Genomic DNA, 14926 nt, shown 5'->3' on the forward strand with positions numbered 1-14926 from the left:
TATAGGTTATTTGTGTGAGTTTGCCCTGTTCTATCATGCCGGTGGGGGTGGGGGGAAGGGAGAGAAATGTATCAATTTTATTAATTTTTATAACCAATTTGTAGATTTATTTATTTTTCTTTATTGTTTGCTTTTTCTTTCAATGATTTTTGCTCTTTTTTATTTCCATTCTTCTGTTTACTCTGGGTTTAGTCTGCTCTTCTCTTTTAGTGGCCAGGATCATTGAGCTCACTCCTTTCTTATTCTCCAGCTGATTCCTCATCACATGTACTGCTCTATTGTCTCATCTTCAATATGAGACAGGCCCACCACTTTCCTTCATCTGAGAGTCAGTTTCCTGGCCCTTTTGGTCCCTTTATCCTTTCTGACACCCACTTTTTAAGCATTCTCCCAGAAATATTAGGAATCCAAGACTTTCTCACTACACCACTTTTCTCTATTTTGTAAATCCAAATGGCCAGAGGCTACCATCGTATCTTATTTAAATGAGTGATTGCTTCTGCTAAGTCGCTTCAGTTGTGTCCTACTCTGTGCAACACCATAGACGGCAGCCCACCAGGCTTCCCCATCCCTGGGATTCTCCAGGCAAGAACACTGGAGAGGGTTGCCATTTCCTTCTCCAATGCATGAAAGAGAAAAGTGAAAGTGAAGTTGCTCAGTTGTGTCCGACTCTTAGCAACCCCATGGACTGCAGCCTACCAGGCTCCTCCGTCCATGGGATTTTCCAGGCAAGAGTACTAGAGTGGGTTGCCATTGCCTTCACTTGAAATGAGTGATTAGACGGGCTTAAACAAGTGACTGACATTAATATATACTTTGAAGCAAGGAATAGCTGTAAGATGACTGCCTCAGCCATCTCATGTCAGACGACACTAGATATCCTGGTGTCTGGAACCAAAAGAATGTCCTTGTGAACTAAGTTGGAACAACTTCCATTGAGTTTTTCCAAGAATGAAGATAGGTTGCAAAGTCGTAAGATTGGTATACAGAGCCTGAGCCACCCAGGGTACAAAGTCAGAAGAGGAAAATACAGTAAAGAAAAAAAAGAAATTGATGAAATCAAAGTTTGTATAGGGGAGACAGGTGAAATTGATGAATAGAACATAGAGCTCACTTCTTCCCATAGATACATCAAAAATACATCTACAAATGGAACCATTCTCACAGAATACCTACTGAACACTAGCAGATCTCATACAACTGAAGCTGCAGGAAGGATCACCACATAACCAAGCAGAACAAAAGAAAGAAAAAGAAATGGGGAAAGGACCTGCACCCCTGGGAGGGAGCTGTGAAAGAGGAATGTCTCCTAGAAACTGCCTTCACTGGCCAGATCATCTGGGATAAGAGAGTGCTTTGGAGATTCAGAGGAGAGTGTAGCAACTGGCTTGAGGCAGGCAGAATAGAAAGAGACCAGCATAGATGGTCGTAGGCACCTCACTGCACTCCCCAGACTGAGACATAGATCTGCTGATGCACAAAGGGGCTGGGTGCTGAAACTGGGACTTCAGTGGAGAGACCCAGGGATGTCTGCTCCTGAAGGTGTGTGCAGCTGCCCCTGCACAGCTGTGTTGTTTGGCAGGTTTATACCACAGGGGTCTTTGCGAGCTCAGTGCCTAGGGGACATCCAAGCAGATCACTGATGCTCCTGAGACGGGGGTCGGTATGGTGTGAGCAGCTGCAGGCTTTACAGGCACGCACATGCAGAGACAGGGCTGGGTCTGGGCTGATTCTGTAGCTCCAGATGCATGAATACGTCAGGTCCCAGTGCCGGACTTCAGCAGATGTGCACTGGTGGATACGCACCAGTGGCTTTGTGAGCACAACTCCTGAAGGATGTCCAGGGTAATTGATTGCACTGTCAGGCTGAGGCAGATAAGAGAGTAATGCCAACAACAGTGTACTTTGTGAGCCCACAAAACAGGTAACAGGTGACACCAAAGAGAACACCTCAAGGTGGATAGCTCCTGTGAAGGGGTACTTAGGCGCTCCTCTCCCAGCAAAAGTATTCCAGTCCAGCCAGCATTACACTGCAGCTCAGAAATGGATGTGGGGACTTCTCCTCCAACAATGGGAACAGACTCTGCCCCCCACAGGGCTGTTACAACCACAGAGCAAAGAGGAGGCCCCACCCAACCTCCAGAGCAGTCCCTTGTCACCACAATACCAACTGGAACCCCTATCATGGGGATAATGACCAGCACACACCGAGGAAAGATACGGAAGACAACCATACTAAAAACAGCCCTCGTAACAAAAGTATCAGGCTCACACAGGCTACACAGGGACACTCTCATATAAAAACAGCCCTTCAAGACCACAGTAGATAATTGTTTCTCCCAAATTCATAGTCAGAGAAATAAAACTAAAATGAAGAAGAGGAACCACTCCCAACTAAAAGAATAAGTTACATTCCCTGAAAGAACAATGAAACAGATCTCTCCAGTCTACCAGATTCTGAGTTCAAAAAGGAGATAATTAAAATACTGAAGGAATTAAGAAATACTTTTGATACAAATGTGGATCACTGTAACAAGGAACTAGAAACTAAAGAGGAGCCAATTAGAAGGTTCATTTGCCAAGATAAAAGTCAAGTTAAAAGCAATAAATAACAAACTAAATAATGCAGAAGAATGAGTAAGTGATCTGAAAGACAGAATATGGAAATCATCCAATAAGAAGAGCAGACAGAAAAGCAAATGAAAGCAATATATGAGCTCTATGGCACAATATAAACTGAGACAATATACTCATAATAGGAATCCTAAGAGAAGAAAGAGAAAAAGAGGATTGAAAATGTATCTGAAAAAATTATAGCTGAAAAATTCCCCAAACTAAGGAAGGAAACAGATATATAAGTACAGGAAGGACAGAGGGTCCCAAATAAGATGAACCCAAACAAACCTACATCAAGACATATTATAATTAAAATGGCAAGAGTGAAAGATAAAGAGAAGATTCTAAAGGCAGCATGAGAAAAAGACTTAGTTCAACTAATTTCTCTACAGAAACACTGCAGGCCAGAGTGAGTGACAAAATATATTCAAGTCCTGAAAGGATATAACCTGCAATCTAGGGTACTCTCACCAGCAAGATCATGCAATGAAGTGTCACCTCATACAGGTTAGAGCATCTACCATCAAAAAATCTACAAATGATAAATTCTGGAGAAGGTATGGAGAAAAGGGAACCCTCCTACACTGCTGGTGGTATGTAAATTGATGAGGCGACAATAGAGAAGTTATGAATGTTTCTTTAAAAACTACAGATACGGTTGTCATATGATCCAACAATTCCATCTATGGGCATATATCCAGAAAAAAGTCTAATTCATAAAGATACATGCACCATAATGTTTATTTCAGCACTGTTTAAAATAGCCAAGATATGGAAGCAACCTAAATGTTCATCAACATATGAATGGATAAAGATGTAGTATACATACACACACACACATACACACACACACACACACAGAGGAATACTTTTCAGCCATTAAAAGTAATGAAATAATGCCATTTGCAGCAACATGAATGGACCTGGAGATTATCATACTAATGAAGTAATTCAGACGAAGAAAAATAACATATGATATAACGTGTATGATAATTGTAAAAATGCGATACAAGTGAATTTATTTATAAAATAGAAAGAGACTCAAAGACATAGTAAATAAACATGGTTACCAAAGGGGGATGGGGTGGAGGGATAAATTTGGAGGATAAAGTATGAGTTTCAAACTAGATAAACAACAAGGTCCTACTATACAGCATACAGAACTATATTCAATATCTTGTAATAAATTTCACTAGAAAAGAATATGAAATAAAATGTATGTGTGTACAACCAATCCCAAAGGGCAGTGCCAAAGAATGTTCAAACTATTGCACAATTGCACTCATTTCACATACTAGCAAAGTAATGCTCAAAATCCTTCAAGCTAGGCTTCAACAGTATGTGAACTGAGAACTTCAGATGTACACACTGGATTTAGAATAGGCAGAAGAATCAGAGATCAAATTGTCAACATCAGTTGGATCATAGATAAAGCAAGAGAATTCCAGAAAAAACATCTACTTCTGCTTCATTGACTATGCTAAAGCCTTTAACTAATGGCTCACACCACCCTTCATGGCAGAAATCAAGAAGAACTAAAGAGCTTCTTTACAGGGGTCCAGCCCCAGTAGGATCCAGGGATTCCCTCAGGAGGACGGCATCAGCAATAAGGAAAGTAAAAGGGGAGAGAAAGAGGTTTGATCTTCCTTGGTTTACACAAAAAGGCAATAAAGCTCCTCATACAGAACTTGCTCTGTTCACGGAGGCCGCAGGTACCCTCTCAGTGGGGTGAGGATGCAGGACGCCTTCCCGATTGGGTCTTAGAAGCCCAGGCAAAAAAGTGAACTCAGAGAGCCCCTGTGTTCCAAGTAGTCATCCTGAAAGAAGAACAGAGAGAGAAAAAGAAAAAGAAAAAAAGAATGACATGGGGAGACCAAGCCTGATGAGCAAGGACTGTAACTTTATTTATAAAAGGAGCTTTTATACCCTCAGTTGTATATAGAGGATAATAGGGGGGTGCGGAGTCATGCAAGTTCAGCAGTCCTTGACACTTATTGAAACCAGGCTTTCTTTCTGCAAACTTATCATATACAAAGACTTTAGGTGATTTACATCATCTTCTGGCCAGGAGGCCTGTTAACATTTTTATTCTGATAAAGGTTAGTTAACCAGAAAACTTATTTTCTCCAAAGGTGATCTTTCTAGAAGTTTGGTGCCACTCCCGGAAAGCACTAGATAAAGTTGCATTTCTATAGGGCAAAGGTGCGGTGGGGTGTAACAGGGAAAGAATTTATTACCTCGAGGGTCTAAAGTTGTTAACATCAAGGCTACTACTTATTTTTTTTTTAAGGCTACTACTTATTTTTCCTATATTCCAACTATGTTAATTAATATACTCACAAGCACACAATGGGTAAGGAATATGGAAACTTGGCAGCAAGCATTAGCTCAACAATGAAATCCTCTACCAGTTCTATTCTAATAATTTTTAACTCCCCAAGAAACTCTGCATTGTTAGAATATCTTAAGCTTCCCATGCCTCTCGTGGTTGGGAGGCTGTAAACAATCACATGCATAGCTGTAAGAGTCGGGATAAACCTGTCAGGCAAGTTAGAAAGCTATCTGAGGGATTTGAATTGGAACACACCTATTATGCCCAGGAGACATATTAACTAGAGCTTTAAGTTGATGTCCGTCAGAGAAAGGTGGTCGGGGATAGCCCCCCATTAATGTCAGAGGAGTTGGTGAAAGTCATAAAATAGTAAGACAGACAGACTCTGGTTTTAGGGTAGATGCTCAAGCAGGTCCAGGGGGTCCCTCCAGTCCTGATCCGTCTTTGCCTTCAGGCCCTCTCCGCATGACCTTTGTCATGGGTGGGATCTCCCGTGCTGGCTCTCAGCACTTCTTGATGAAAGTAGAAGAGAGTGAAAAAGTTGGCTTAAAACTCAACATTCAGAAAACTAAGATCATGTCATCTGGTCCCATCACTTCATGGCACATAGATTGGGAAACAATGGAAACAGTGAGAGATTTTATTTTGGGGAGCTCCAAAGTCACTGCAGATGGTGACTACAGCCATGAAATTAAAAGATGCTTGCTCCTTGGAAGAAAAGTTATGACCAACCCAGACAGCATATTAAAAAGCAGAGACATTACTTTGCTAACAAAGGTCCATCTGGTCAAAGCTATGGTTTTTCCAGTAGCCATGTATGGATATGAGAGTTGGATTACAAAGAAAGCTGAGCACTGAAGAATTGATGCTTTTGAACTGTGGTGTTGGAGAAGACTCTTGAAAGTCTCTTGGACTGCAAGGAGATCCAACCAGTCCATCCTAAAGGAAATCAACCTTGAATATTCATTGGAAGGACTGATGCTGAAGCTGAAACACCAATACTTTCACCACCTGATGCAAAGAACTGATTTATTTGAAAAGACTATGATGCTGGGAAAGATTGAAGGCAGGAGGAGAAGGGGACAACAGAGGATGAGATGGTTGGGTGGCATCATTGACTCAATGGACATGAGTCTGAGTAAACTCCGGGACTTGGTAATGGACAGGGAAGCCTGGCGTGCTGTAGTCCATGGGGTTGCAAAGAGTCAGACATGACTGAGCAACTAAATTGAATGAATCACAACAAACTGTGGAAAATTCTGAAAGAGATGGGAATACCAGACCACCTTACCTGCCTTTTCAGAAACCTGTATGCAGGTCAAGAAACAACAGTTAGAACAGGACATGGAACAACAGACTGGCTCAAAAGTGGGAAAGGAGTATGTCAAGTCTGTATATTGTCACCCTGCTTATTTAACTTATATGCTGCGTAATCATGTGAAATGCCTGGCTGGATGAAGCACAAGCTGGAGTCAAGATTTCTAGAAGAAATATCAATACTCTCAGATATGCAGATGACACCACCATAATGGCAAAAAGCAAAGAAGAATTAAAGAGCCTCTTGATGAAAGTGACCACCCACAGGTGGCTCAGCTGGTAGAGAATCCACTTGCAATGGGGGAGATCTGGGTTCGATCCCTGGCTTGGGAAGATCCCCTGGAGAAAGGAAGGGCTACCCACTCCAATATTCTGGCCTGGAGAATTCCATGGACTGTATAGTTCACAAGGTTGCAGAGTTGGACACCGCTGAGCAACTTTCACTTTCATGAAAATGAAAGAGGAGAGTGAAAAAGCTGACTTAAAACTCAACATACAAAAAATGAAGATCATGGCATCTGATCCCATCACTTCATGGCAAGTAGATGGGGAAACATAGGAAACAGTGACAGACTATTTTCTTGGGCTCCAAAATCACCACAGGTGGTGACTTGCAGTGATGAAATTAAAAGACACTTGCTCCTTGGAGAAAAGTTATGACAAACCTAGACAGCATGTGAAAAAGCAGAGACATTACTTTGTCAACAAAGGTCCATATAATCAAACTATGGTTTTTTCCAGTAATCATGTACAGATGTGAGAGCTGGACAATAAAAAAGGCTGTGTAAAAGAATTGATGCCTTCAAATTTTGGTGCTGAAGAAGACTTTTGAGAGTCCCTTGGACAGCAAAGAGATCAAACCAGTTGATCCTAAAGGAAATCAATCCTGAATAGTCATTAGAAGGACTGATGCTAAAGCTCCAATACTTTGGCCACCTAATGCGAAGAGCTGACTTATTGGAAAAGACCCTGATGCTGGGAAAGATTAAAGACAGGAGGAGAAAGGGATGACACAGGATGAGATGGCTGGATGGCATCACTGACTGGATGAACATGAGTTTGAGCAAGCTCCAGAAGTCGGTGATAGAGAAGCCTGGCATGCTGCAGTCCATGGAGTCGCAAAGAGTCAGACATGATTGAGTGACTGAACAACAGCAAATAACTGAATCACTTTGCTGTACATCAGAAATTAACATAATACTGTAAATCAACTATACTTCAATTTAATAAAACAGTTCAGTTCAGTTCAGTTCAGTCGCTCAGTCGTGTCCGACTCTTTGCGACCCCATGAATCACAGCACGCCAGGCCTCCCTGTCCATCACCGACTCCCGGAGTTCACTCAGACTCACGTACATCAAGTCAGTGATGCCATCCAGCCATCTCATCCTCTGTCGTCTCCTTCTCCTCCTGCCCCCTATCCCTCCCAGCATCAGAGTCTTTTCCAATGAGTCAACTCTTCGCATGAGGTGGCCAAAGTACTGGAAATAAAGGCAAATGGCTAAAGTGGGCATTGCCACAAACCTATCCAGGCTCCTACGAGCATTCAATCTGATACGGTTCACATATAAAAATATCAAGTAGAAGACACCAGTAAAATTAAGGGCTCTGTGAAACTATCACCACAATCTAAGTATATGCATATCCATCACCTCCAAAAGTTTCCTCTTGTCTTTTTTATTTATTACCATGTTTATTTGCCAAGAACATAAGATCTATCTTCTTAGAAAATTTTTAAAATACAATATTGTTAACTATAGGCACTATGCTGTATAGCAGATTATATTTCATCTCCAAACTCAAGTTGTATACACTAAATATGCACAACTTTTTATATGTCAATCATACCTCAATAAAGTGGGGTTTTTTTTTTCTAATTTTATTTTATTTTTAAACTTTACATAATTGTATTAGTTTTGCCAAATATCAAAATGAATCCGCCACAGGTATACATGTGTTCCCCATCCTGAACCCTCCTCCCTCCTCCCTCCCCATACCATCCCTCTGGGTCGTCCCAGTGCACTAGCCCCAAGCATCCAGTATCGTGCATTGAACCTGGACTGGCAACTCGTTTCTTACATGATATTTTACATGTTTCAATGCCATTCTCCCAAATCTTCCCACCCTCTCCCTCTCCCACAGAGTCCATAAGACTGTTCTATACGTCAGTGTCTCTTTTGCTGTCTCGTACACCGGGTTATTGTTACCATCTTTCTAAATTCCATATATATGCATTAATATACTGTATTTATGTTTTTCCTTCTGGCTTACTTCACTCTGTATAATAGGCTCCAGTTTCATCCACCTCATTAGAACTGATTCAAATGTATTCTTTTTAACGGCTGAGTAATACTCCATTGTGTATATGTACCACTGCTTTCTTATCCATTCATCTGCTGATGGACATCTAGGTTGCTTCCATGTCCTGGCCATTATAAACAGTGCTGCGATGAACACTGGGGTACACGTGTCTCTTTCCCTTCTGGTTTCCTCAGTGTGTATGCCCAGCAGTGGGATTGCTGGATCATAAGGCAGTTCTATTTCCAGTTTTTTAAGGAATCTCCACACTGTTCTCCATAGTGGCTGTACTAGTTTGCATTCCCTAAAGTGGGTTTTTTAAAAATGAATCAATAAAAGGAAGAAAGGAAGGGGGAGAATATCCTCAGGAAGGAAGGAAAAAAATATAATTAAGACTTGAAAGATAGGCACTGTTAATGCTACAGGAATTCCTTTCATTGTCTCATGCATGGTAATGGCTCACCTATCATGCAGTTACCAAGAGTGACGACAGAATAAATGTGGAAATTAATACTTACATTCTTACAAATCACATCCAATAGGGTTGGCAGTTTTAGCAATACAGAGATTTTGTAAATCCTGGGTGAAATGTTTTCTTAAAAGTTAAAACCATGGAATCTAGCACCAAATCTGGACTCTTCCCTCATGTGGGCTCTAATGCAAGCTCAGAAAGTGGATCTAACCATTATTTCAAATACTTAATCATAAAATCTAAACAGACAGTGAGCAGCCTTCTAGGGCTTGACAGTGCCAAACTTTCTCTCTAGCTCAAAGCAGAGACATACATGAAGAGAACCAAGAGAAAACTAATACTCCCTAAGGTGTAAATAGGTATAGATGGACTTAGCATGTACAGTTTATCCTATGCATTTCCTACCAACCACTCCTCTTTTCTGTTTCTTGGTATATGAGTTGGTTAATATTAAATGTGGGAGATCAGTATTCAGATGAATATAGTATAGGCTTCCCTGGTGGCTCAGATGATACAGAATACACTTATACATAATATTCTTATTATAAACAATATAATAGGAATATAGCTTTTCCAAAAGTTTGAAATGAATTGTGGGGGAGGGTGGAATCTGGTGGGGAAAAGAATAGAAGTGCCTATACAAACAGATATGCATACACATCCTCTCCGTGGGTGGGGTTAAGTCCCCCAGGCCAGGAGATGTTACTGTATACATGAGTCTGAAATACTTCAACTCTGATCAGAGCAACAAGAGGATTATCAAGATGATACTTCTATATGCTTTCCAATGATCTCTGTCCCCCAAAACTATAATTATAGAAGCTGATGGTGCCCCAAAAAAGGCTCAGTGGTAAGATCTGAACCATCCAGAAACCTCAAAAATTAACTACACCACTAATCCTCCCCCAAGATCCAGGTTGACCCACAGAGGTTGCATACCATGAGATCCTTCTGCTGCTCTAAGAGACATCAACCCTTTTCTGCTGGAAGCGCTTTAAGAGGCCCTGACGAATCTGCTTAGACTTGACGCAGTAGATGATGGGGTTCATGAAGGGTGGCACCAAGAAGTGCAGGTTGGCCATGAGCACTGCCAGAGCAGGGTAGCTGTGCTTTTCTACTCGGTGCAAAACTGACAGCCCCAGTTTGGGTAAGTAAAAGATGAGAACAATGCAGAGGTGTGAGACACAGGTGTTGAGTGCCTTTAATCGTTCCCCAGGGGAGACAATGCTCAGCACGGTCTGTAGGATCAGGGCGTAGGAGAGCATGATAAGGGAAGAGTCAAAGCCCAAAGAGAGGAGGATGGAGACCAGGCCAACCAGGCTGTTGACCTGAGTGTCTGAGCAGGCCAGTCCCACAAGGTCACAGTGCAGGCAGTAGCAGTGAGAGAGTACACTGACCTGGGGAAAGAGCAGGCGCCGCAGGAGGATGGGTCCTGGGAGATTGAGCAGGATGGCCCTCACCAGGATGGCAGCCCCCACTTTGGCCATGGCTGAATGGGTAAGAATGGAGGAATAGTGCAGAGGGTCCTGGATGGCAACAAAGCGATCAAAGGCCATGGCCAGCAGCACCCCAGATTCCACATAGGTGAAGGCATGGATGAAGAACATCTGTGCTGCACAGAGATCGAAGGGCAGCTCGCGAACACCCAGCCAGAAGAGCCGCACCATGGTGGGGAAGGTGGAGGCACAGAGGCCCAGATCAGAGGCTGCCAGCATGGACAGGAAGCTGTACATGGGTTCATGTAAGGCTGGATCTGTGCTGACCAGGAAGAAGATGATACTGTTCCCCAGGATGGAAACCACACAGATGAGGTTGATGGGGATGGAAACCCAATGGTGAGAAGCTTCCAGACCTGGGAAGCCAGTGAGGAGGAAGGTAGAATGACCAGAAGTGCTGGTGTTGCAGGAGAACATCGTGATTTCAGGAGGCAGTGGTCCACCCTACAAAGAAGAAGCATTCATTCCTTTGATTATCACTTAAAAGTCCCTACCAAGAACTAAGGGCTAGAAAAGAAGAGTTGCCCCATCACTGTTTCTCAGGCCATGAGAGAAACCTCATTCTTCTGAGGAGCTCCATTCCCCTCTGTTTCCTGGATCATTTAATCTTCTCCTTGAATAAAGTCATACTGAATAAATTTTATGAGCTAATCTCTGCAAATTGCTTTAGCCACTGGATATCTACCATCTTTTTGGCCTAAACACCCTACTTTTTCACTTAAGCTATACTCAAAAGCTATCTCAAGTGTCTTCTCAGACTAAATAATATAGAAAGGAGAATAATTTTATATTTGAATTTAGTATGCTGTTAGAAACAAGCAGTTTAGATTCCATTTCTATTTCTTAGAAGCAGGTTTTCCATAGTGTGACTTATCTTAACAGATACAAATACACCAAAAGGGACACATTCAAACCCATGAGATATTTTCAAAACCATCCTCTAAGAAAGCTTTTTGTTTTTTCCTCTAATTCTGTTCTGGAACCAACATTTTCTGTGTTTCTTTCCTGGAAAAGACTTTGAGGTCCAAAGGTTCTTTCCAGTGCGTTCATTGGTGACAAATGTCTCCTCTGTGAAGATGGGTTTACCTAGAAGGAGTATTCAAGTGTTCTTTAAAGCTAAATCTGGTAAACAAGATGAGAAATGAGATGGATTCACCTTTGTTAAACTCCTTCCCCAATCCCACTTCCACCCCATGGGCTGCTTAAACTTGCATTTTATTCTGACCCTTGGAGACAGTCCTGTAGCTATGGGCTTAATTAGAAGGCATTTGCCCTTAAATATCTTTTTTTTTTAATCCCCTCTTACCATAAAAGCTGTTGTGACAGCACCAAGTGCTTTGTTCTCCAGAGTTGGGTACTGAAGGGTGAACCTGGCAGGTCTTGAGGGGCACCACCTACAGAGCCAAGCAGAGAAGGTTGATAACATTAAGCAAGGAGCCCGGAGTGTGGTGTGTAAGCCCACCTTTTCCCATTACTTCACATAACACTTTTGGGCTACAAAGCTTCCCGTTTCTTTCCTTTGCAACAGAACTGTATCTCCATTTATCTAGTAAGTATTTTCACATTGGTATGCCTGTGAATTGAATGTCCTGCAGAACCACAAACTATAATTCCTCTTTCCACCCAGAACTCACCTTCCAAAACCTATTGGGCCTACCTCCCTCTCCTGTTATCCTCAAAATCTCCAGGGAGAAAAAAAAACAAAAACAAAAAACACCTCAGTATCTCTTTTCACTCTATAATATACTCCACAAACCAATTAGCTTTGAACTATCTCCTCCTTTAAGATCCCAAAGAAAATAATCTAGCCAAAATCATCATTTCCCCAGATATTATTATAGCCTCCTAACTATTCCACTTTCTTCAGTATTTCTGTATTCTGATCCACCTTACAAATTTCCATTCAAATCATAATCAGAATACTGAAGAAAAGGAAAGGAAAGCATGGACATTTAAATGAGCATATGCTTGGGGAGGAAACACAGTGATCAGATCTGTTTCAGGAAGAGATCTCCTATTGTCACCTTGTTTAATGATCCTCACTGGTCCCTGATGCCGCAAGATCAGGTCTAAGCAAGATCTTTATACTGGGTCCAGGAGACGAAGGACCCTGTTCTGACATCTGTAGCCTACTCAGTCACCTCTCCCCTAAGCATTATAAACATGATTCATAGGTATCTTTCTACTCAGCAAATTGACCATATTTGATAATACTTAAAATGTCTTTATATGTATACATATAACTGATTCATTTTGCTGCACAGTAGAAAGTAATACAAAATTGTAAAGCAACTATATTCCAACAAAAATTAATTTTAAAAAATTTCTTTTTAGTTGAAATATAAAATACACGTAAAAAAGTCGATATCTCCTAAATGTAAAACGATGAATTTCCTCCAAGTGAACACAGTCATGTGACAAGCACCCAGCTCAAGAAACAGAATTTTGTCAGCCGCCCAGGAACCCCTTGTGACTCCTTCCAGTCACTCCATCCTCTCAGTGATAACCATTATCCCAGCTTCTAATACCACAGATTAATTTCACCTGTAAGAATCATGCAGCAGATACTCTTTTCTGTCTGGCTCTCTTCATTCAAGGAGTGAATTGAAGGAGTGAACAGATGGTTTGTTTTACTCACTGTCTTACTAAACTTACTTTCCATTATGTGTCAAGTGTTGCACTAAGAAACAGCATATAGCAACGAAAGCTCATGTAAGACAGGAGTCCCCTAAAGCAGTGGTCCCCAACCTTTGTGGCAACAGGGACCAGTTTCATGGGAGATCATTTTTCTGTGGAACAGTGAGGAAGGCATGATTCAAGCACATTACTTGTATTGTACACTTTATTTCTCTTATTACATCAGCTCCACCTCAGATCATCAGATCCTATAGGATCCTAATCCTCAGAGCATTAGATCCTATAGGCTGGGGACCGCTGCCCTAAAAGAATGTGCTTATTTGTTCCAATATGGGCCTGTGAGCTTCCACCAATCAGTTTCTGATGGTGATTACAATAGAAAGAGTGATAGCTATAATTTACTGACTATGTGTCAGACACTGAGTAAGCACGTTCCTACCATCTTCTCAGGTTGAATAACTTGCTGTAAGCCAAAGTGGGTGATCCTGATCTCAGCTCAGCCCTGATACTCAAGCAGAAAGCTTATGAAATATTTCCCAAACTGTCAGGCAAGACATGCATTATCTGATAGGCCAGAGCCCAAGTAGACTTTTCTCTACTTAGATACAACTTAGCCTATACACAAAATAGCAGCTTGAGGCCCACCTGTGTGCAATGTTTTCGTGGACTATCATTCCATATGCCATCATATAGTTTTACATAAAGCTTCTGTCCACAGCATAGTCAAATGACAACCATGTGTCCACAATCCCACCTGAAAAAGAGAATAGCCTTCTCAAATATTTGGACCTTCTCAAGCAACTTGGGCATCCCCCTTCTCTTTGTTCCCTAGAGATCCCAGTATCACTGTACTGGAGTTACATCCACCTTGCCTTACCCTAATTTTTCCCCTTTTTGCCATGTCCCTTGCTTTCTGACACTTCTTCAGGATCCTAAGTTTATTTATTTATTTTTCACTAAATAATTGTAAGGGTCAGAAAATTACATTATTTGTCCTTTATAAATGCTCTCTACACATATGCTTGGGCTTCGCTTGTGGTTCAGATGGTAAAGAATCTGCCTACAGTGCAAGAGACTCAGGTACGACCCCTGGGTCAGGAAGATGACCCTGAAGGAGGGCATGGCAACCCATTCTAGCATTCTTGCCTGGAGAATCCCAAGCACAGAAGAGCCTGGAGGGCCACAGTCCATGAGGTCACAAAGAGACACTGCTGCTGCTAAGTCACTTCAGTCATGCCCGACTCTGTGTAACCCCATAGATGGCAGCTCACCAGGCTCCCCCGTCCCTGGGATTCTCCAGGCAAGAACACTGGAGTGGGTTGCCATTTCCTTCTCCAGTGCATGACAGTGAAAAGTGAAAGTAAAGTCGCTCAGTTGTGTCCAACTCTCAGCGACCCTATGGACTGCAGCCCACCAGGCTCCTCCCTCCATGGGACTTTCCAGGCAAGAGTACTGGAGTGAGTTGCCTACTGAGTGACTAACATTTTCACTTTCACTACACACATGCTTACTTAATCCTCTGACCCTGTGAGATATTTTTTGATTTTCTGATGAAGAAATTGGGGCTCAGGGAGGCTAAATAACTTCCCCAAGTTCATGATGTTAGGTGATAGATCCAGGATTTAAATCTCAGCTGCCCTAAAGAGAAAGGCTATTCACTTAAGTGCTTCATATAAGAAAAAGCAATTCTGATACTTTGTGATTATTAGTTTTGTCCTCAGGATAATTTAAAGGTCAGCTTTTCTGTCCCCTCCCTCCAC

The 14926-nt window shown here is 41.9% G+C and overlaps 1 protein-coding gene across 2 annotated transcripts; it reads right to left on the bottom strand.

Annotated features, from left to right (window-relative positions):
• Positions 1 to 9318: 9318 nt before the first annotated feature.
• On the bottom strand, positions 9319 to 12351 carry OR51R1 (olfactory receptor family 51 subfamily R member 1). 2 transcript variants are annotated; one of them, XM_059874988.1, is made up of 2 exons: positions 11836 to 12351; positions 9319 to 10973 (listed from the first exon to the last, which is right to left on the bottom strand). In XM_059874988.1, exons 1-2 carry the CDS (start codon positions 11953 to 11955, stop codon positions 9993 to 9995), a joined length of 1101 nt encoding a protein of 366 aa, XP_059730971.1. In that variant the 5' UTR covers positions 11956 to 12351; the 3' UTR covers positions 9319 to 9992. The 2 variants fall into 2 exon arrangements, with proteins under 2 accessions (XP_059730971.1, NP_001377186.1); NM_001390257.1 differs by lacking the exon at positions 11836 to 12351 and having other exon boundaries at positions 9993 to 10946.
• Between the last annotated feature and the right edge of the window lie 2575 nt (positions 12352 to 14926).

The sequence above is a fragment of the Bos taurus genome, chromosome 15, assembly GCF_002263795.3.
Source record: "Bos taurus isolate L1 Dominette 01449 registration number 42190680 breed Hereford chromosome 15, ARS-UCD2.0, whole genome shotgun sequence".
NCBI classification, from domain to species: Eukaryota; Metazoa; Chordata; class Mammalia; order Artiodactyla; family Bovidae; genus Bos; species Bos taurus.